At 41.3% G+C, this 24,154-nt stretch overlaps 1 protein-coding gene across 12 annotated transcripts in view; it reads right to left on the reverse strand.

Annotated features, from left to right (window-relative positions):
* PHLDB2 (pleckstrin homology like domain family B member 2) overlaps positions 1 to 24,154 on the reverse strand; it is a 128,414-nt gene that overhangs the window by 31,273 nt on the left and 72,987 nt on the right. For 8 of the 12 annotated variants that reach the window (XM_075103874.1, XM_075103833.1, XM_075103842.1 and 5 more), the window contains 4 exons: positions 16,113 to 16,496; positions 13,619 to 13,762; positions 12,605 to 12,742; positions 1,715 to 1,843 (listed from right to left, as the gene is read on the reverse strand). In XM_075103874.1, the coding sequence (XP_074959975.1) occupies positions 1,715 to 1,843; positions 12,605 to 12,742; positions 13,619 to 13,762; positions 16,113 to 16,496 (795 nt within the window). The remainder of the gene's footprint in view (positions 1 to 1,714; positions 1,844 to 12,604; positions 12,743 to 13,618; positions 13,763 to 16,112; positions 16,497 to 24,154) is intronic. The other 4 variants (XM_075103884.1, XM_075103920.1, XM_075103892.1 and 1 more) reach the window with 1 other exon arrangement.

A 24,154-nucleotide genomic window follows, 5' to 3' on the forward strand; every position in this document is an offset into this window, starting at 1 on the left:
CCTTCAAGCCTACCGCATCAGAGGTAAAGTACCACAACATAACCTGCTGCAAACTCAGGTATTTAATCCTGGGCTGGGCTAATTCGGGGGGGGGGGGGGGGGGGGGAAGAAGAATACATTTCCTATATTTTGGGTATGATACTTAGAGTAATTTCATAACTGCTGTCATGCTTGAGCTCCATCCGAGAGGTACTGTGCACTAATTCAATGATAACTCCTACTGCTTCAACCACAGCAGCCAGAGCTAACTTGCACTACAATTGGCCTGGAATAATGCAATAGGACCAACTGTACATTTAATTGCACCCCCACATTTCAAGTTTTGTCCCACTTTCAAATCCAAAACTGTTAAGCCAACTGAAAAAAAAAAAATTAACCAAATATTTCTAGAAGCCTCTTGGGGATGATAGTGAAAAAGGATTTACTACCATCCCACAGTAATAAGACTGCAACTTCTCATGAATTTATACCTTCAAGTACGCAACTGCACAGGAAAGGCTTCCTTTCTTTTTGGTATGTATAGTACATAATTTTGAGTTGGGTTGTTTTTTTTTTAAGGTAACTTACAAAAATCCTTAAGTGTCTTAAAACCAGCAAACTTCTCAGTTACTACAGAAGAATTTAACATTGTTATTTCCAAAACTGGACTTTTTTTACTTTTTGGACCTTCAAAAAATAAAACAGAATTCTGCAAAAATCTAAAGAGTATTTCCTATAAAGCAAAAAAAAACCCCTTTTTTGGTTGCTGCTATTACAGACCTTATTCCTGATATAAACAGTCAAGCCAGAAAAAAACCCCAAAAACAAAACCAGAAAAACCCAAACAAAAGAAACCAAACCACCCCAACCCCCACAACCTAGTTTGACTTTCAGATGGCCTCTTGAGCTTGCTGTACTGATGCTTTGAAAATTATTTCTCCCCCCACTAAAGCTACCTCTATATACCATAGAACCCTCTTAACATTAATGAATACTAAAACCTTTCCATAGAAAGTAACTGTACCTTCACAGACAATATTGAGGCTTTTTTGGTTACAAATAATACAAAATAAAATCAAGTTGCAATTAAGACTTTATGCAGATGTTATTACACCAATATGCAAAACTGTTGAAAATGTAGGAAAAAATAAAGCTATTTGAATAAGCGGAAATAATCTTCAAAATGAATTTTTCAAAGCACAGTTCAGGCTAACAGCTACGTTAGTTACTGAAGAAAAGAAGTTATCCATGGCTTCATTGAGACAGCCATTTACAGCACTGCAAAGGAGGAGTGCACAACAGAATCAAACAACAGTGGCAGGAAAGTGCTGCTAAAATGGCTGATCCCGCTGACCAAAGTTCAGTTCCTGTCTTTACTCACACAGGCAAAGAGCAATGCTCCACCATCCACCTGAACATGACAACGGCTTCCACACCACCCAGAAGGCCTAAGGTGCTAACTACAGGCAAGTTGCCCAATGCTTTAAAAACATTCAACATGATATGTTTTCTCATCCTCCCGTTTGCACTCTACTCATTCGCCACCGTGAACATTATCCATTTACAAGCATTCCACAAAAAACCATAACCCTCGTTACTATCAACAAGTATAATTTGCAAATACGTTCACACACTTTCCTGGATACTTGAAACAAAATATGTAACACTTAATCCTTAAAAAAAAGAAAAAGCAACAAAAAAAAAAGTTAGTGCAATCTTGAAACTTGCTACTGACCCTCTTCAGCTGCTGCTGTAATTGTTCCCTCATGGACTCAGGGCAATTATCAAGCTGCGTCTTCTGCTCGGAGTAAAGCTCCTGAAGCCTCTCTAGTTTTTCCCTCTCAGCATCAAGTTTTAATTTTTCCTGAAGCATGAACCAGAAAATAAACACAATTACCTTCAAACCCAAGCAGTTGTTAGTGATTACGACAGTGTGTGGCAAAAACAGTTGAATCACGTAGGTCAAAGACAGAAACCTCTTGTTAGTTGAAATGCAATGGTGGGATGCAAAATGATCAAAACAAAACATTAATCATTTTAGTGCAGTGATTAATCTTCTCCCTTGTCACTGTGTTTTGTACCCATGCCTGGATGATGCCGTTAAACCCCACTACCCAAACACTTGTCTCTGTCACTTGTCTAATAAAAAAAAAAAAAAGAGAGAAAAAAGGAAAAGGAAATGGTAGCCATGTTAGTGAGGTAATTGATGAAGGAGAGAGAAGAGAGGAGCTTTAGAAAGCAAAATGGATGGAAAATTACTGTAGTCTGGCAGTGAGGGGAAAATGGATCTTCCCAGGAGAATGAATTACATGCCTATGTGCCTCTGTACAGATAAGTACATTCAGCAAGCAGTGAAAAAAGAGACAGCGCTTTATAAAGAAGTAACATGGCCAGGGAATCCTGTTGCAGCAGAAACACTAAGTGATTTAGCAAATTAATTCGTTTGCTTCAGGGTACTGTAACCTGTTCTCAGGGATCCAAGGGGACTGCTCAACCTCCCTGGTCTCCTCCAACTAGTTCAGCTTTCCTCTCATTCCACTCGAGCAGCAGTACTTGACACACTGCTTCTCAACCTCAAATGCCTTTAACCTTTAAACCTTTTAATAAAATACTACATGATTTACTGTGCAGCATTGCTCTGAATACTGGCTGTAGAACACACAAAACCACCTTGTAAACTATTATTTATCTATGGACCAAAGTTTGGGAACGAATGAATCAGAGCGTGAAGAATTTTTTCAATGCCTTTTACTTGTATCTACACTGGCCAAGATAGCAGATGCATTTTCTTCAACTAAGCAGTTAATAAATGGAAAAAAAACACATGCCTGATATGCCAGGCATAAATAATCAAGTGAGTCCCTGAAGCCCAGTGCTCTGCTACCTTCTAGAGTCACACTGGTATATCTACTTCTTGTTCTATAGTTACACATCTCCTCTCATGGTCTCTAGCTCTATAATTCTGTCATGGCATCCACTCATTTGTCCTCTTTTCCAGCCTCAACTATTATTTAATTTTAAAAATCAAATGCATGGCTCAGCATGTGCTGTATGCTCAGAATCTCTGCAGCACCCTGCCGGCCCATGCCATAGAAAAAAAACCAACTTGTTTTAGAATACAGTACTTGCCATTTCAAACTGTGGGATGGTCTTTCTCCAAATCCTTCTCTTTGTTGTTCCTGACAAGGTTCTCAAAACCTCACACTTGGTAGAGGCACAATAACAAACATGTATTAGCTGCCTGCTTTCTTTGTGGTTTTATCTCTAAACCTGAGTGGGATCAAGGGGCTGGGATTATATTTTCCCAGTATTTAAAAACAACAACAGGAAGCATTCTCATTGGAGCCCAATGTCAACCAAATTCCCAGCTCAATTTTCATTTACACATGCAGCTTCTCAGCTCATATAATCAGAGGAACAAAATCCTGAACACAAAAGATATTTTTTTAAAACCTTTAAAAATTAGCAACTAAGCCAGCATATTCAATTACCTGGACTTCCTGTACTAGCCTTTGTCTTACAACAAAAGCAGCAAGGCTCAGAAATAGGGAGGATGTAGCACATGCAAGCTGCACAATGAGGAAGAATTACAGAATCACTGAGGTTAGAAAAGACCATCAAGATCAAGTCCAACCATAAACCTAACACTGCCAAGTCCCACTAAACCATGCCCCTAAGCACCACAAACCATGTCTCTGAGCACCACATCTACATGTCTTTTAAATACCTCCAGGGATGGTAACTCCAACACTTCCCTGGGCAGCCTGTTCCAGCGCTTGACAACACTTTCAGTGAAGAAATTTTACCTAATATCCAATTGAAAACTCCCCTGACACAACTTGGGGCCGTTTCCTCTTGTCCTATCACTTGTTACCTGGGAGGAGAGACCAACACCCACCTCGCTAAAACTTCCTTTCAGGTAGTTGTAGAGAGCGATAAGGTCTCCCCTCAGCCTCCTCTCCTCCAGACTGAACAACCCTACTTCCCTCAACCGCTCCTCTTAAGACTTCTGCTCTAGACCCTTCACCAGATTCATTGCCCTTCTTTGGACAAGCTCCAGCACCTCAATGTCTGTCTTGTAGTGAGATGCAGGCAACCCTTGAGGGGTTACTTCTAGCCCTCTGTCCCCAAGGAACTCTGTTTGCTGAGTCATCCTTTCTTGCAACATGGAAGGAAACCTATGGATAAACTGGTAGTTCCCCTCCTTACAAAGCTTGCTGTCCATTTAACATTCAGCCTACGGTCTGCCACATTATTTCTCACTTTCCTTTTCTGCCCACCTAACAATCTAAAGCAGCAAGGACTTCTCTGACAGTAGCTGCAGTATCGTGCCTCTAAAGCTATTAATAGTTCTCTAAATGTCAACACGCTGCAACAAGCACTCTCATTCATTAACAAGCAAGTCGAATCTCAAGTGTGAGGAGACATCATCAGCAAGTATAAAACTCCCTGCGAATCCTGCCAGAGATACTGTTACTTCCCTCAAGAAGTTAGAAATGTATTCCTCTGAGATTGAAAACGATACTCATCTGGTCTATTTATAGCATAGGAAGTGCTAACATCCCACCAAACTGGCTCCCTTCAAAATGAACAGTCTTAACAGGAAATATCACTTTCGGCAATGAGAGGCATTATATGTTTTGCAGCTGTGGAGTTCACTGACATCTCTGACTGTGCATTGGTAAAGTCGATTTAATTCACAAAAGTAATTTGATAAATAAATAACCAGAATTTTTCATACACTCTCTTCTATAAATGGAACAAGGCAAGTTCTTTTAGATGGGAAAAGGTTAATAACTTTGCAAGGTAAGTGCAAGATGCAGCTGAAGCAGGCCTGCGGCTGACTCGGTGAGCCGTTTGCTCAAGAGCAGCCTGCAGCAGAGCTGTGAACAGAACCCATGTGCTCCGGCTGCTCATCCTCATCTCAACCGCATGAGCTTGTACTTGTTAAACACTTCTCTGCAAGCAACTGCTTCCCAGCCCCACCGTTGACTCCAGAGTCACATTAAGTGTAGTGTAGCTGAATTCTTAACATCCTGTGTCCAGAGAAAAGAAGTACAGCTCAGTGAAGTGTAACATCTGGTCTTAGCCTACTGACCAACTTGCCCTATGGTCTGCCTCTAGATATATGGTAAATGAACTTGGGGTCAGCCAGGATACAAAACAGCACTGACTTCTTTTTTGATGATGCTGGGGCACAGCTTGGATTGGTTTTGGAGGATATATTGTGAAGGATGGCCATAGGAAAAAATTGACATGTGTCACTGTCAAGAGCACAGACACAGCATGTCAGTAGAGCACCCATGGTATGAACACAAACTAAGCGATCAACATGGGTCACAAAACGAAATCAACCTTTAGAACTGGTAGAATTGATTTTAGGCCAAAAAGAGAGAAAAAAAGAGACCATATACACACAACACATTTCATAGATGATGAGGACACAGAGGAGATAAAAGGACAGCGTTAAAGACAATCATAGCCCCTAGAAGAATGGGAACAACAGAAAGAAGGAGAGAGATCAATCACCTCCGTGTTGTTTCCTGTGGATAAGGATGACTTATGCCTGATCAATACTGCTACTTAAAACCCCAGCAGCACCCCACACCCCTTCTGCAGAGAAGTCATCCTACTTTTCAATTTGTCATTCATCCCATTCTGCAGGCAGGCAGGCTGGCCAAAATTGTAGAGCAGCATGTGTCTGCATGCACATGTGCCTTCTGAAACAACCTTCCAGCATAAACTGGTAAGACTCTGCAGAAATGAGTCAGAGTAAACATGAATGAAACAGAGAATGCTTCTCAAAAATCCAGATAAAAATTGGGAAAAAAAAAAAAAACAAAGCAGGAAACCTATCATTTTTACCATGTCACTGTTTGCTAGGTGAGCTGGGCTCAGTCTACAACCTTCCAAATCCCACTGTCCACTCCACTCCCCCAACAAAAAACACCAAGAAAAAAAGGTGGGTTATTTTCAGAAAGGAAGAGAAACTGCAGAGAAACTTACAAGCCATAAATGATGAAAAAAAAAAAAAATACTGAATGCTTCCCATCCAACAGGCTCTTATACTTTAAATGTTCCAGTCTGAAGTACTCCAGGATCTTCCTCAGTCCAACTCATCTGCAACTCATTGCATTTAAGGTACTAACATCTCATTACCCACACCAAGCCTCACACACCCACGCTCTGTCTCAGTACGGAATCGGCCAGCCTCAAAACTCTCACAGGTTTCTGAGAAGTACAGAGAAGCACACGCAGTTCTTTGTTCTGAAAAGCTTCTCCATCTCATCTTCATAAAGTCAAACTTTATTCTTTTACACTCCAAAAGAACATCCTGTCCCTTCTTGAAAATCTACTGCAAAAGCTAGAAGTGGAGGAAAAAGAGCAGACTACAAAAATTACTCCTTTCGACTTGGAAGTGGTGTGATGCTACAGAGTTTGTCCGTTCAGTAAAACATTTTGGAAAATAAGTGGAAGAGCAAGAACATTTGACTTTAACAACTCACTGACAAAATTGGCCTAACGCTTGCCACGGATTTGTAAGAAATAGTCTATTCCCTAACAGAAAACAGGCTAGGAAACGTTATCTGCTCTTCAGTGGTTACTTGCTGAAAGGGGCAAATGGTACGCATGGGGAAAATGTTAAACTTGAGGTCTACCGACTCTTCCAGCACTCTTGCAAATTGAAAGCATTTCCAATGCTATGGCTGATACAAATCAGACCACATACAACTCTGATTAAAAAATACTTCTGAAATGAAACAGATCCTCCTGTGCACAAACTGCACGCGTTCATCTTCTATATTTTTCAGACTGCTTTTTCCTGCATTACTTGATCTCTTTCAGGACAGAAGCATAAAAATTGTCACGATTTAGTTATTTGACACAAAATTCCTGTGGGTTTCATGAAAGAAGCCATTAGGAGAGGAAAAAAGATATGCCAGGCATATGAAAAGGAGCGCAATATGATAGAAGAAGGTATTTCACAGTAGTTCTTTTTACTGCATGAGTGGTAACTAATTTATTATATGCATCATAACAGACTGTACACAGTGATGGCATCTGTATAAGAGATCTCTATGGTTTTGTTTCACATGCATGTATAAAGCTAATGTTAAAAAGCATTTTTAAATCGGAGTAAGCAATCCCTCTGCTGTAAGGGGAAAAAAATTCACAATAGTTGCACACATTCACTTGCTCCTAAGACAACTCAAGTTCTTTGGCATTTATAAGCCCATTCTCCACCCATTGCAATGTGTTGTCCTAATGAACAGATAGAGGGGCAAAAGAAAACCCCTGATTCTAAAGCCCTCTCCCTTCATGAATGTAGAAGAAAAAGAAATAATAATCCAAACCAGAAGAAAAAAAACTTCCAGTGATAAAATTAAATTCTTTACAGTCTTCAACATCCATATGACAATAAGAGGATTACCCTTAGTGGTACAACCCATCTGCTATTTCCCTCATGACTGTGTCAAAAGAAAACTTGTGAATTCAGATTTTCCTCCTTAAGGCTTCATAATAATCTCTTTCCTCATTAGTTTTCTCTCTACAGGATATCCTTATGTGGATATATCCAGTGGATGCAAGTATTCCTCAAAACACTTCATCTTGTATATCGTGTCTTAAGGAGGTCGATAATGTTATAGACATGTTAACTCATCCATTTAAAACACTTACTTACACCTTGCTGAACTGGAACCTGACCAGGAACAATTTAAAAGGCTATGCTATGAGGCATAAATTTGTAAGGTTCATCAGGATAAAACACAACAGCAGGAATTTTGAATCCAGAAGAGAAAGGACTGAGGAGTGACCACCAGTATATTTAACTTTGATTGTTGGTGGCTCATCAGACAGCTGCTCTTTCCTTGACTCAATTCTTGCAAGTCTTTGCAGTACTAATTCAGCAAAGAGGCTGAGCTTAAAACGTTTTGGCATGTCTGAGATATTCTGCTAATGACTGAAAAATATTTCCACAAAAGCATGTGGACAAAATTAAACGTATTCCAAAAAAAGATGGGTTATCTGCTGCCAGCTGCTCTTGATTTCTGCTCTCAGAAAGGGACAGGAAACCCAGTTTGATAAGAGAGTCCCAGAGTACGTATTTCCACTATGACATAAGGCAAATGTCCCCCAGAAAAAGAGGAATAGACTCGCTCTCCTAAAACGTAGTCTAAACCTTTACATAAATAGTTGTTTTGAAGCTCTCTGCCAAAACTCCCATTTAGCTATGATTACCTCCCACAGCGCTTCTGCTGAATTCATTACTCTTTTTCAGTTGTTCCTGTTTATTCATGCTCACTGATATATTCTTTGTTTACCCAGCTCTGTTGTTACTTTCAACCTCAGACTTCAACTTGGAGACATCAGGCATGATGGATCATTAAGCATCCTTCTCCATGTATGCTGGACTGGATGTTTTAAAACTACACAGACTAAGGAAGCACTGTATGAAAAGAAAGTACTTTGCAAGTCCAATTGGGCAAATACCATTTCCTCCAGCTTCCTTACAGACAAGCATCAATCCTGAACTAAGTCTCGTGAGTGAAGAGTCATTGGGAGGAAGTCATAATTGTAAATAGCACTGGGGACGTGAGGCGCTGTTCCACTTGAAACAATAGCATCATTATTGTACGCCTACAGTACAGTAACATGAATGACTACCATGGTAATTACAGGAAGCTGGGTCGGGTGGCAAGGAAAAAGGGAGATGGCTCACCTGCCTGCTTGTTTCTGGGTACTGCCCGGCTCAGCTCTCTCCAGAGCAGGCTGCAAAGTAATTTTGTCAATATCTGTAGCAAAGCTCTTTCCTGGAAAGCTCAAGCTACGCCTGGCGAATTGTGTTACTGGTGACTTATCAGGGCTGTCCCTGCGTAACTGGAACTTGCAATTAAATGCTGCTATTCAAATACATAGTTGATCATCATCTTCTGTGGATAAAGCCAAATATGCAGCATGTGGTAGTTAAAAAAAATAAAAACAAAGAATGAGACAATTGTAAGCTGTGCTCAAGAAGCATGACAATAGAGGCAAAGCTAGACCTTGCTCCATACATTAACACAATTTCCAGCATGGCTGGAAGCACAGGCCATGCCAAACAGCATTCCCATTCCCCAGCTCTGGAAGTAGCTACCCCAGCCAGGACAACAGAGCCCTGTCAGCACTTGTACCTGGCAGAGATGCACCACAGTTAGAAATACGCTGAGTTCTGTAACGGTGCTGAAAGATTTTGTCATCTTCTTTTTGAAACAGCAACCACTCATAGCTCTTATTTCCAAAACCTAAGTAAATCAACACTAATTGCTTCGCTCCTTACAATGTGTGTGGTAGCATACTCAAAAGCAAGGGAAACGCTTTCAGCTCACCACAGGGTGTGCGCTACATCACCGTCCCCACTGATTCATTCGTTCTTCCTCACCATTAGTCCTGCCATGTGTTCAGGTAGGGCTGAGCACAGAACTCGAATGAGATCAGAATGCAGCATACCATGCAACATACAAACCCACCTGCAAAATCCATTCCTGATTTACAAGCAAGGTGTTGGGACACAGAGACGTTGTACCACAACAAAGAGCACACTGGCACAGCCCGAAACTGAACTCACAACTATCTTTGCCTTCTGCCATCAAGTACCGTTTCCAGTTGATTCTCTTGCCTTGCAAGGGCTAGAAACTTCTTTTTAAACCGTGGCTTTAAAACTGTGCAAAAGTTGGCAAAACTTTATGTCCTCATCTAAATGAATTATGCACAGTGCATTTTAAAAAAAAGTCAGGTAGAAAGTAGCACAAAAACTTCCACATACAGTCTATTATAAGTACTTAGGATGGCACAATAATGAGGTTGTAGTTTATGATCTCTCTTTTTAGGAATTTCACAAGTTTTCAAACAGGTGCATGGGTGAGGGTGAAACACAACCAGGCAGGGGTTTCCTGTCAAACAGGTGCCGAGATCAGTGGCAAATTCCAGGAGATGCTGAAGTTGCTCCAGAGGCAAGTTCTATCATGTATGACACTAACGCCCCAACGTCGTTTCATGATCGAAATTAACTCTCCCTCTCACCTCAAGGCGACACCATGCAGCATATTCAGATATCACTCCCTTACCCTGACAGAAATGTGACCACTGTCTGAGCGATGGGACCTGACAGCTTCTTGCCAGGAAGTACCACCAAAACCAAGACCACTGGTATTATTAGGGGTGAAATATTCAGGCAACTAGACAAAACTCTGACCTCTGTGTGAACACTGGGACACCTGTTCTTGCAAGAAGCAACACAAGTACCACCATCAGCAGGGTAGCAACTACCGGCCAAATCCTGAGTCTTAATTCTGCTGAAGAGGTCATAAGTTTCAAATCATTTCAGCAACAAGGACCACCTATCACTTCCCCCCAAGCACCCCTTTTCCGGACCTGTACTACCACAGAGCCAAGATGTTGCCTATCTTGGATCAGATCTGCACGGGTGCAACCGTAACCGTACAGACACACAAATCAAGCTTTAGAAAACACTGTTGTTTCAAGTCAGCCAGAAGTTTTATTTGTTGACACAATGAGCACCATCTGTTTTGCTGGCTGACACTGCTTTCTCCAGAACACTTGAGCTGTCACTTTATATTTTGCTTGTTCACAGAAGCTTGTATTTTTTTAAAAAAAATAGCTTTTTAAAAAAGCTATTTCTTTTTTAAACTTTCACTTTTATGTAATGCTTTCAGACATCTTCCAGAATAAAACCTGTGGGCTCTCTTAGAGTTTATTTCTACAAAGATAATTTCAGTATTAACTGAGCTGTGGCTTTGAGTCTGGAGCACACACTCACAGCTGGATTTTTTTTTGTTGTTGTTTGTTTAAAAACAAAAAGGAACACAAGAAAAGACAAGTACAATATTGTAAGTGATCTGACTAGTGGTGTGCTTCATACTGAAAAAAATGTTTTGAGTGAAGTTGCCTTTTAAAATACATAAGTGCTTTTTCTAGGCTGCTTTCCATGTTTCAGTTCAACTGAAAATTTAAACTAGACCTGGCATTTTAATTTTCTGACTGCTACACACTAATGTGCCATCACATGATTGCAAGGAAATTTAAACAACCTAGAGGTTTTAGAAAAATTTCCATTAGTTTTGTTGAACTTTGAGGCTACTAGAGAACAAATATCAAGGCAAAAGATCTCTTGAATTTCTGGATATGTTACCTACCAAAACTTCCAGCAGCATCCTTTTGGAGGGTACCTGCGCGCACCACCCTGGCTGCTGTTACCAACTTTAAACTCATCTTTATACTAAAAAGCAAGTATAAAACACATTCCACGGACAACTTAAAACGTGACCACAGGCAACACTGAAAGCTGAAGGATCACTGAGGGGTACAAGAGAGCAAGAAAAAGCACATGCAGGGAAGTCCACAGAAGTTCAAGCTTAAACTGGATGTGTGCTGTCACTCCACAGGGCAGAGAGGTGGGAGCACCATTCTCCTCCGCAGACACGGGCTTGATGAGTACAGCTGCAAAACAGCATTCAGGCTCATGACAGGGTAGGAAGAAATTGAAGACAAAAAGCTCAGAATAAAACAACGCAAGCTGCAAGACGTGAATTAAATGGGAACTGTGAAAGACCTAAAAATGTGCAGCTTGTCTCAGCAAAAGCAAATAATGCAGAAGACTTCCAGATATTTCTGGAAAGCTTAAAAAAAGACGGGGAGAGACTAGCTAGAGTGTTTCCACAAGTGACAGGTTTAAATTATGAGGTAGAGGATGAAATTTAAAAAGGAAACATTACTGGCTGAAAGCCCTGGAAAAACTTCCTGACCTTGAGATATTATTGGCCGTGGCACATCCCCTGTGGCGAAGGGAACTGCCTGCCTGGAGAGGCCAGCAGAGGGCCTGCTGGAGGGAATGAGCTCTCCCTGGCTTGAGGGATGCAGCTTCATCTCGCAGGCCCTTTCCATTTCTGTTCTTTAAATCTTATTGTAGTGCTATCTTATTTTGCAAATACATGCTTATGTATAATTTGCTGTGTATTTGACAGCAACTAAGTATCTGACTGTATAGGAGAACTAATTAATTCCTTTGACTTAATGCCAGAGAGAAGGTTCTGCAGCACTAAAATTGTCAGTCAGCAAACAAAGTAAACCAACATAATTGCTTTAAAACTATGTACTTGACAGATGTCTTATGTGTCATTCTACACAAGCCACCTTCTGAAGCCACAGCCTTCTTTCATTCTATTCCTTTTCTGAGAAAGGATTTTTTTTTTTTTTTTTTCCATTCCAAATATATAACCTACAATGGATGGCAGTGTAACAGTTCAATTAATACTGTTCTTTTAAACAACAGATAACCCAAACCCAAGCCCTGTATGGATTTTTTGTTAATCAAAAATATCTTCACAGTAGGTCAGGTCTTTTTACGTAAGCATACTATATTTTGCTTGTTAATCATACCTTGGATTAACAATACTGTTACAGGAAGATGATGGCGAGACAGCTATTTTTTCTTCCATGTTTATCAAGTGAATTTACTTACAGACAGTATTTCATAAAATAACCTCCATCAATATGTTAATCATATAAATGTATTTTGAAGACCAAGGGGAACGGAGCACACAACTAGCTAAGATAACTCAATTACCTTTGTCTTTTCACCAATAACATTTCTCTCCAGCTCAGCTATTTTTCTGTTTAGGTGATCCAATATTTCCTTCTCTTTCAGCAGCTCTGTTGTTTCAGATTTCTGTTCCCCATCCAAAAGGGCACATTCCATATCCAACTAGGAACAGAAAACATCTTTCAGAAGCAGTCCAGATTAAGAAGTAGTCTTGATACACGTTAGTTTCTGGGGGAAGGGGAGCGAGTTGGTGATTGATTATTCACAAGAAAGAAACATTTTAAAAAGGTGGGGGGGTAACAGTAAGTTTTATCGCCACAAAAATAAGTTAAAAAGAGGTCACAAATCCGAGAAAGTAAAACTGCAAAATAAAACACTGCAAAGTGAAGTCCAAACCAACTTTAGTTTGAAGATTCTTTTTTCCAAAACTTTTTCTTTTCTATCTCTTCTCTGTGCTTCCTCCTGTTATGATACTGTGCCAACTCTCTGTGCCCAGGCTCCGTAGGAAACCCTTCTGGAACAGCTGTTTCTTTCCTGTTGCTGATAATTGGAGCAAGCACAACCCAAATGCCTGGCCAGCTTAGTCTGCAACTGTGAGATTCCAGAAGTCAAGAGGGTGCCAACACAGCCTTGCCACTGCAAAGCCAAGGAGGTTTAAAAGGAAGTTGTCTCACTTCCTTTCTCTTTAAACGGTCACAGGAGATACCACCATAAAACTCCCAAGCGGCACACGGTATGTAGATCAATTGAGTGACCATTAAACAAGCAAGATTGTTCTAATTCCACTTAGGAGTATAACGGTTACAGCTGGGAAAGGCTAATCCGAGCATCACATCCATCTCCCTGCTGGGGAAAAATAACCTTCATAGTAGGAGACTGCCAGGTCCGTGATTCTGTGCCTAATCCTGGTGAAAAAGCACACAATATGAAGGTGGCATACATCCACAAGTTCCCTATGTGCTTGCTGAACCCATCAGACTTATGCTAGGTAGACATACCTAAAAAGCAACACGTTTAAAATCAAAACGTATTTCATACCTCTCGTGAGGATTCATCCATCTGGTCATTTAAATCTTTGATCTTCTGCTCAAGCTCTTCCAAGTTATTTAGTATGACAATGCGCTCCTCCTCCAGTTGACCGAGCTCCTGCCCTCTTTGCTCATCACTTGTGCATTCTGGTATCTGCAGTTGCACGTTACAAGAGGTTCATTAGAAAAAAAAAAGGAAAAAGAAAAAAAAAAAAAAAAAAGAAGAGTTTAACACTGACTTTCCTTCCCCCTTTCATATTGTGTTCATTTTAGACAAGTACAGTACTGCTGGTTTTGAACCCATTACATATTTCTTATCTACTATATTGCTATTTCTATATTTAGAAGGTATACAAGAGAAACAAACATGATACTTTACTTCCAGGCACTGGAAGTAAATACTATGCTTAACAGTAAATACTACTTGTTCTACAGGAATTATTAAAACATAACCTTTGAGAATATTTAACATGCTGTGCTATTTAGGTTGTAAAAACTCCAGTTTTTCTCCTTATAAAAATAACACAGGTAGATGAAGATGCTTTTTATGTAAATTTCAGCTATTCATATAATCAAAGCCAGGATGGTAGGATAGGACATTTTTTTAACCAGCCATTAAGATAGGCAGCTTCTGTAAAATAAGGACAAAAGTTGGTTCTGTCTCCCCAGGTAGCACTGAGGAAGCAGTACCCTTTATGTGGCTCTTTTCATTGCCATTTACTTACTAGATGACTGTGCCAAGAATTTAAGAACATTATTAAGAAAATACCTGTGATCTTACACCAGCAAGGGCTAGATCAAAGAGTATTGAGTTTCAAACGTATTCTTCATGTTCGTCAGACCCCAGGGGCTTGTGATCCAATTACTCTGGTAAGGCTGCTCGCTCATTGTCCACAACCAGAATTAGAAGCGGGCTGCGTGCAGGGCTTTGCGTTAACACTGGACCACAGAGACTTACTCAAAAGAGGCTCAGCTCAGCTACTGATTGGCTATTCTGAGAGCAGGCATTTTATCCCGGACAAACCTGATCTCGATATTTTAAAACAATGAACTGTGTTTCATTAACACAGTTGCTTGTTATTGCTTTTCTCAGGGCTTAGCAGAACACCCTTTACAATGTATGAATGAATGGTATTCCTTGACTAGCATTAGTAATCCTAGCAGGAAAGCCTCTTTTTGTCCGGTATCCTGTTAGGATATTGCTGACACAACATCTTCGATTTCAGCTTCCTAATAAGGATTTAAAATAGGATCTCTGACTTGTATGAAGAAAGCAACAAATGGGAAAGAAATACAAGGCTACAGTTACTTATAAGTGTCTTACTACTTGTAATGTCTTACTACCTTTTCCACACAGAAAGACCAAGTAAAGCTATAATAGCATGTTTCTGTTCAATGTAATTTCACACTGAAAGACTCAGCAGACAGATTTCCAGAGAGATACTCCTTCATAAGATGAAGTGGTTTTCTATCACACCTCTCTCTTCTTCTACACATACACACTTCTATTGACTATAACAACGTAAGCAGGCTAAGCAGAGGTTAAATACAATTCATGTTAGGCATATAACCATGCTGAAGCCCATACAGTGTGTAAATAACAGTAAAAGGAGAGACACAAAGAGGTGTGAAATTGTTAAACAGAAGCCTCCTTTTATGGCTTTGTTTGGTCTTAGTATGCTTCTGGTTCTAACTCTTGAATATAGTTACTTAACACACTGCCTGTCACCAGGATTTGCTGCACCGCTGGTCTGGCACAGCAGAGCCTAGGCACTGGCCCAAGACAACAAAAGGCCCCTGCCCCAGCCCGGAGGAGGCTGCTGCTGCCGCCCTAGCTGAGGGAAATTTTCAGGAATGCTCTTAGCTGGTTTTTTTAAATGACAATTTCCCTTCAGTAACGAAACTGCAGTGTGAAGTACACAGGAAAAGAGCTGCAGCTTATTAAATGCAGGAGTTGGGTTAGAGCAGCAGGAGGCTGGCTGCCACCGCGTGCCCCATGACAGGCAGCAGCTGATTTGACAAGTGGCTCAGGTCCAATGCCAGGAAAGGAGACAGGACAGTAAATTTGACTCAGGCAACTCCTCTTCACCTCCCGTGTGACCGTTCTGCTTTGCCCATGAGGAAACACCCTCCTCTTACAGAAAACAGGAGCCTCAGGCTGGGAGAAGACAGCAGAGCTTCCCTTCCCTTCTACACCCCGGCATGGTGCTAGGCAGGGTTCCTGAAACCTTCCTTATTTAAGTAGCTAGAATTGTTTAAGCAAATCCTTCTCCCTCAGAAAAACTTAAAACTCTTCCTGAACTGTACACCCCTCTGAAAAAAATCTTCCAGTACCAACAGCTTCCACAGAAAATTAAATGATCATTTGCTGGCTGCTAAATTGTATGAGCTCTGAGATTAATTCTCACTCCTAAGCCATCCTAACCGTGGCCCCTGCCAGGGCAGCCAGCTCCTAGAGGAGGATTTTGAGCAGTCAGACCTGGCTGGTACTCTGTCAGCATTACCTTTGGTGTGATACTTAGGTAGGACGATTCGGTGGCATCCTTCAGGAAGCCAGGAGCAGCGAAAGGTGGAGGCTTCGTGCTTTCGTTGAAGTGCTCGTCAGCTCTCAACCCCCTAGAGGGGAGAAAAGAAGCAGTGCTGCGACTGTGGTTGCTCAGCTCCGAGAAATCCGAGTCGCTTGCAGATGACTTTAAGTGGCTTCTGAACCTCATTTCCAGATTCATTTGGGAGTCTTCGAACACCGAATCCTCATCGGAGAGCTGAAGTTTTTCGAGTTCTTTGTTAATTTTTTGGACATCAGCAACTGTTGTAGCTGCAGTGGGGTCACTGTCAGACTTGGAGTATTCTGCACACAGATTGAGGATTGTCTCCAGCCGCTGTCGTTCCTAGTTAAAAAAAAAAGATAGTAACACTAAGCGTCACACGTGTGCTAAAGTACAGATGAAGTTAAAAAAAGTTTACTGGTGTTTTTTTTTGTTTTGTTTTGTTTGTTTGTTTCAGAGTGAAGCATTAAAGTTCTCCAGTTCCACATGTGTCTAGCACTTAGAGATAATAAACAGATATACATAAATAAATTGCAGTGCAATATGAAGAATCAAAGTTAACATGGAAGAAGAACTTAAAAAATTAGAAGTACATTTCACAGAAATGAATAGCTACTTAAATAAAATGTCCTAACACCTATTTATCTTTCCAATGTAGAAAATTTTAATATTAATATTGTTTATTCAGGTTGTTGTAACCATACCCCGTTTGTATGTACACATGCCCAGTGAGCTCACTATATAAATTACTAATAGTTCCATTTTACACTTATGCTATTCTCTTAACAAGCTGCAAAATATCGCACAGATTTTCCATTAACTCGCTCATTCCTGACTTTTTTGGATTTCCTGTTTTGTTAACTTTGATTCCCTTTCTTGGGAGAGAATTAGCCCACATTTTGAAACACACAGTTTTAGGAGCATTAACAGAAAAATGACGCATCACGTCTGAAATACAATAGATGTCAAATGGACAGAAGTGGAGGAAAATCTTCACTTACCAGTTAACTCAAATTCCTTATGAATTCATACCAATATTTCAAACTTGAGAATCTGAATAGCTGTACCAGTTTGACCTGACATGCTTCAAGTTGCTATAAACATTTAATTCCCAAGGGATTTCTAGATCTCTATGATACTCTATTAAAAGTATCAGAAAGCTATATTTGTTGTATTTTACTGTAAGCATAGCTTCCCGTAACTTCTGTTTCAGATGACATTTTTTTACCTTTTCATTTTTAAGAGGTAGCGCTTTTATGTAATTTCACGTTTCTTTTGCTAAAGGAGAAAATTAATATAAATAACAAAAATTGCTTACCATAAGCCTATTGAAAATTCTGCTGGAAAAAAAGACCACTGTGAGAGTTCCATACTTGGCATTAATACCCACACTAATGATCTCATTCCTCCTTTCTAGGAAATCCTTCTTATTTTTCAGTAGTATTTAAAAAGAAAGCCAGAAGACCAAAACCCTCAGCCTCCTTCCCCAGGAACCACTGCAGACATACTCGCTTTCCAAGCTCTACCTGGCATTACATTTGCAAAGAGGATTTGCAAAGCAGCTTTTTCTGACAGTCCTAACACTCCCTATGCCCAACAGCAAGTGATAACAAGGATCAAGCAAAGCAGTTCAGGCAATGCATTACCTGCCCTTTCCCTTCAGCAAGCCATTGGACTTTCATGAAAATTTAACACCAGTTTACAAGCACCCAGCTTTTTAGACAGCTACCAAGAGATTGCCTGGTCGTACGCAGTACACGTTCACAGCACCCCACATCACCCGCAGTTAAGAGCTGCGTTTCTGAGCTGGAGAACCCTTCTGAACCCATCCGTTTCCAAGCACTACCCAACCGAGAGAACACCACAGGACAGAAATTTTGCCTTCAGGTAGCTTATTCCCAGGTTCCCACTGCAGGTTTCCTCTGAAGCCTCCTGTAATGGCACCGGCAGAGACGAGCCACTGAAATAACAGAGCCCTGGGCAGCTGCGAGGCAGCAATTGCTAGCTTGTATTTTCCACGAAATGGGTCCAGCAGATTCTGCAGACATCCTTCAATCCCAAATGATCAACATAATTATAACTCCCCAAAGCTTTGTTCCCTCCAGGCAATCACTGCCAGACCCTAAGCCTCTTCCCTTACCCCTCCAATGCTGCTATCCTCCCTCTTACTAAACCTTTTGGCCACGCAACCCAATTCCTAAAGCGCTGTGCAAGTGCTGGCTGGGATCGCCGGTAATTATGCAGCTCTCCCTGTCGGCACCGGGCCTGGCCCTTTCATACAGTCGCCATAATGGTTATAGACGGGAAACGCGGCATCGGGACATGAGGTCCCATCCTTCCCTGCAACAACATGGTATATCAGGTTACCCCGTGCTAAGCCTCCATCCCTTCAACAATAATAGGAAATGGCAAATTTGAAAGTGCAGGCGCTGCTCATCCCAGCCTAAGCACTCAGGTAGGGGACTCTCACTGCAAACCTGCCCTTTGCTGAGCAGGCAGGAAAAAAAAAAAGGGGGGGGGGGATATTCTTTTTTTCCTGACTCTCAGATGCTCATAAAGCTTAAATATTGCAGGAAAACCTCTGCCAGTCTTCAAAAAATTCCTGATGAACTTTCAGACACATTACAGAAATACCGATATCTCTCACTTCTATTTTGACATGTACTGAGAGGCTTATGGACAGGAAGCCCTGTGGTTATTTTATACGCTCTATTCTCATCATTTCGTCTCAGCCAACTCATTCCAGCTCCAGCACACCTGCATTTAACTGTTTCCAGCATAAATTTCCGAGTCAAGCAGCAAACTAGGAAAGCACCCCTGCAATGAGAAGTGCAAAAGCAGTAGCACATGGAAAATCCAGTCAATAATTTTGCAAGAAATACCACACAAGTTATTTGTGATGCTGAACATAGCAGAGGGGAAAAAAAGGTATGTCAAAAGAAGGAAATTGGTTTAAAAGTAGCTCGGGGGGGGTGGGGGTTGTTGAATCAAGCCTTTTAAGACTTTCTGTGTATTTCCCCATAAAATGTCCTTTCTAACAGACTAAAACATCTTGTATTTTCAGTGGATCTCTTTCCTGTTACAAAAAGGGGTACACAGGTCTTGCACACTTTCTGCCTGAGCAGCTTTACCACTCCTGCCTTTGACAAAGCTACACACCACCTATGGATGGCTGCAAATTTAGGTGCTGAAGGAGAAGGGTAGGATAAGGGTATAACCACCCTCCTCTGTTATTGATTAACAATGACATTAAGAGACATCCCTGGCCCACTGTAAAGAAAAATAGTCCAACATAGCAGAGGTAAATACCTCCCACTTTTTTTAACAGAAACCATGTCAGTGATTCCTGGATTTATCTGCTGCATGTCACATATATGAATTTTACAAATGTGTAGAGGTGATGCTACATCTAGATATCAAGGCAAGACTTGGTTAATCAGCTGTGACAAGCAGGAAGCTTTTTAGATAAGTGCCATTAGCAAATGGATAACCCCAGACTTCATTAAAAATACAGGTGCAGTCTATCCTTTGTGACCAACACTAACAAGAATTATGGGTAGTCGGTGCAGCCAGGGCTCCCTTTGCCCGAAGAAGAGGCTGTTGCTCTTTTCAGCTACTGAAGAACAGCATGTTTCCACTGTTGCTCTTTAAAAACCTCATGGGCAGGCAAACCACCAGCTTCATAGCAAAAGCTTGAAGCAGCAGCTAGTCAAAAAGAGTGGGGGGGAGAAAGGCAGAAAGACACTGGAACAGAGCAACAGAAACTCCCCAAACTTAATTTCGTACAAATACAGTCAGTACCCCATGGACAAGAGGCAGGAGAAAGGCTTCTCTTTCCTTCCTGCATTTCTAAGGAGCTGGTGATTTCGCACCTGTCAGATACCAAGAAGCTTATTTCAAAGCTAGACTTTAACTGGGTCTGAGAACAGCTCGCCAACTGATCTTCCCCTTCCCTCCAGTTTGCACCAGTTTCTTGCTCTAGCTTCATTTATTTTCTAATTTTCAGTCCTTGTTTTGCTATAGTTAGTCTTTTGGCTCTGAGGTTACCACTAGCATCACAGAATTCAGAAAAAGCGCCGTGTTTCACGTCCGTCTCTCACAGGCGATGTGCCGGCAGCCTTTCACAGCAGCGGCACCTGCATGGAGAAGTGCTGCAGAGACCACCTCAGCTCAGAGCAGAGGACTGGGTATAGGGACCAGGCTGGCACGCCTCGTCCTTACCTTCCCAGTACAGGCACAGAAGAAAAAGACTGGTAAAAGCAGGAGAGATCAGTGGCAAGGAGTAGTAGAGCCAGCCTCCAGGGAGGAACCGAGCAGACGACTTTCTGCAAAATTAGCTCCTATATCTGCAGGCACATATTCGGCTCCTGAGGAAATGCCATCGGCTTCCAAAATAACAGCACTGTTCAGACCAGTGCCCTTTTGCCCCTACTGTACCTATGCAGACACTCCTTTTCAAATCATGCTGAGGGCAGGAGCCTGAAGACTAGAGCTCCAGTGCAATACTTCAGTCCTGTAAAAGAGAATAGGTGTCCTGAAAATTATTTCTTCCTGGCCCATACTGTTCGTTTGCATAAAACATACAGCTTCAGAAATAAAGTATATGTAATCCACACTTTGATTATTAAAGATCCCACAGAAATGTTTTGGAATACAAGTAAAACTGAATGTTCCTGAAAATTTACTGAGTTGTCAGTATTAGTTACATTCTGCGGGGTTTTTATTCTATTATATGGCACTTCTTGATTTACTAAACTAAATTGATGTTAAGTAGCTATTTTGTAACACTGTAGAGACTGCCAAATACTAGTGGTGGGAAAAATTACCTTGATCTAGCCTTTGTCTACTTGGCTGGGGTTCCTGTAAGAGGCAAGTCACTTACACTTTTACATACAGCTTGGGTACTTTATGATTGGAGTGTCTATAAAAAGACACAGTGCCAATATAAATTTATAAAACAGATATATGACCTTTTTTTCAAGCTGTATGGGAGATTTACACAAGCTTTATCATAAGCACATCCTACTAAACTGTAATGCATCAATGCAAACCGGGCACAGGGATATTCTGTATTATTTCCTACTTGCTGAATAAACTTAATGACTTAATGAATTAACTCTTCTGACTGTGAAAAAGTGGACCATGGAATAAGCTCCTTGAATTTTATTATTGCTCGTTCAGGCATCGGTCATATAAGCTGAATCTCTCCCAGCACAATTCTTGCATCTAGTAAAACTTCATTAACAAACATGTGTTTACAGACCGGTACAGACAGCTGGACTATGGAAGGTGTCACACAAATACTGCACATGTAATTTTTAAGTACCTACCACCATCTAGAGGAAATAGATTGTACTGCCTAAAAACCAACAGTAGAAAAATCAAGTTCAGTGCTATTCAAATGAGCAGGTATCAAACAAAACAGATGGCCTTAGTATCTATCTGACTATGTTGCCTGTGCTGTTCCACCCTGACCTCCCCATGGGCTGAAGAGAAAGACTGCCTTTCAGTTCCAGCAGCTACCACAGTTGAGCCTTTATCTCAGATAGGAAAAAAAGAGCAACATTTCCTCTTAAAAAAAAAAAATTCAATAGCTAACTGAATCTCATTGAATATTCTTAGATCACAGTAATAATTTTTTTCCTTGTTTACAAGGCCCCTGGGCTAGCTTCAGCAATAGCTAACTCTGACTTCTACTTCCATAAAACTTGTATAAACATCCCCACTCCAAGACGCAATGTCCGGTCAGCTGGGCTGGAGAGGAAGCAGAAGCAGACTGTGACCCACCAGCCTGCTGCCTCTGCAAGCTCCAGCAGCAATCTCGCTCCATCCCACCCGCTTCCACAACCCACCACATCCACAGGGATGGCAGCAACAGGAACTCCCGTTCCCCCAGCTCCTCAAGTGGCAGAGGAAGAGGCTGGCACCACCCTTCAGCTAGTTTGGGTGAGGCCCGCCATAAAAGGCAAATCGAGAGAGAGAGAGAAACACCAAATCCTACACAAGTACATACGTGTCTTTTCTGTTTGGTGCACGGGAACACATTAAAACTCAGACATTTAAATCATTCAAAAAAACCCGGCAATACTTAGTTTTACTGTTTGCACCATTTTTTAAATTCCCTGTTTATTGCTTTGGGCAATGACAGCAGATCATTTGGTTTCAGACACAGGCCATAGCAGCAGCTCAAAATGCAAACTTTCAGAGGAGCCTCTGTCACTTAAAAAGTGAACTAAGCACAAGTAAAACTCAGAATAATTTATATGGAAAAGAAAAAAAAGTGAAAGTAAACAGAAGAGACCAAGGGCAGATAGTAGGACAGGCTGCAATGTGTGCATAGGTTTTACTAAAAAAAAAAACAAAACAAAAAAAACCAAAACAAAACAACCCAAAGAACCCAGAGGTGAATAGAAGCTAACAAACAACACCCCAAAACTACTCCGTGCCAGCAGGATAGCTACAAAGGCAGTGCTGGTGCAAATGAAGATGCTCTCCACTTCATTAGCTGGGCTGTAGAGCAGTCTAATGCTCTAAAAAGGAGGCTAATGTTCTGATTAAGTTCTCTGAGTAGTCCTACATTTTTCTTCTCTCTACCTTGCTTCAAAAACCACAGTATGTAATAATCTAATACTTGTGCAAAGGACTACATTTCCCCTGTGATTTACCTACCAGCCATTCAATCTGGACTTCTACTCAGTGCTGAGAACCCAAAGCACAGAGTTTTGCTATCCATGGGTGCTTGTTTGATTGGGTTTTTTATTCACATCTTCCTCCGCCACCCCAAAAAAAGAGACCTGAACAGACCTGATCTCTAACCTTTGTCCACCTCACATTTCACAAGGGCCAGGCAAAACTGCTCTTTGGAAACTGAGGCTGGATATGTAAAGACCCTGTTTGGATAGACCCATCCACTCAGAAGAACAAAAATAAAACAAACAGGTCGGGCCCAAATGTACAAAGAGCTGATGTGAGGATTTATTTTATTTTGTTTTTTAGAAAACACAAATATATTCCTTTCCTCTCAGAAATCTTGAAGCCTACTTATGGCATTTTTCAGACCCTCAAACTATCGGAAGAAGGCACTCTCCTGATACTCAACTCTTCCACCAGATAGCTCAAAACAAGGGGGGGAAGTATTGAGCAGGATCCTGAACAGAAGATGAACTCAAGCAGGAAGAAGTTTCTTCACATTTAAATTATATGGAACACACAAAACACTATCTTTTTTCAAAAGCTTTAACACGTTTGGAAAAACAGTTTGCAAATTCTCTTTTTAAAGAATCAGGACTTGACAGAAGTATTGTCCGGCGAGAAAAGAAATAGTGAAGAAAAAACATAGTCACTACATCCAAATATAAAAACAGAACAATTTTTAGCATTACTGAGAACTGAAACAAGCCCATATCTTCAATCCCTCACCACACACACACAAAAAAAAGCTGGTCTCTTTGAAATACAAATATGCTCTACTACATTGTCTTTTATGACTTATTATCTCAGGTTTTACAGCATGACTGTCTGGAAAACCCTCTGATAAGAAGTAAACACCACTTTGCACACACAAAACACTGGGACTAGGGAGAAGACAGCAGATTTCCAAAGGGAGTGGAGGAACAGCAGGGAGAAGGCAGCAGAAGAACAAACCCACCAGCATTTCTGCATATGCTTCCCACTTCATGCACAAGCACAACGTTTCCTAAGCCACCCAGTCATTTCCACTCACTGCTGGCCCTCCTCGTGCCAGGGAGCCTGGCACCTGCTCCTGAGAAGCCACAGCTTCAAGGGGAGCTGGCAGAGGTTTTGGGGGGCAAAGGGGGCAAGGCAGGGCAGGGACATACACTCCCTGCTGCTCACCGAGGGGGGAGAGGGGCAGTGCCTGCCACCCCCTCACACCTGCGCATCGACTCTACAGCCCTGGCTCTAAGCAGGCAAAGATGAACATTTTCACATCTTGCAAACCAACAGCGTGCATCTTACAGACTACAGTGCTGAGTGGATTA

Source organism: Phalacrocorax aristotelis, chromosome 1 (assembly GCF_949628215.1).
Source record: "Phalacrocorax aristotelis chromosome 1, bGulAri2.1, whole genome shotgun sequence".
NCBI lineage: Eukaryota > Metazoa > Chordata > Aves > Suliformes > Phalacrocoracidae > Phalacrocorax > Phalacrocorax aristotelis.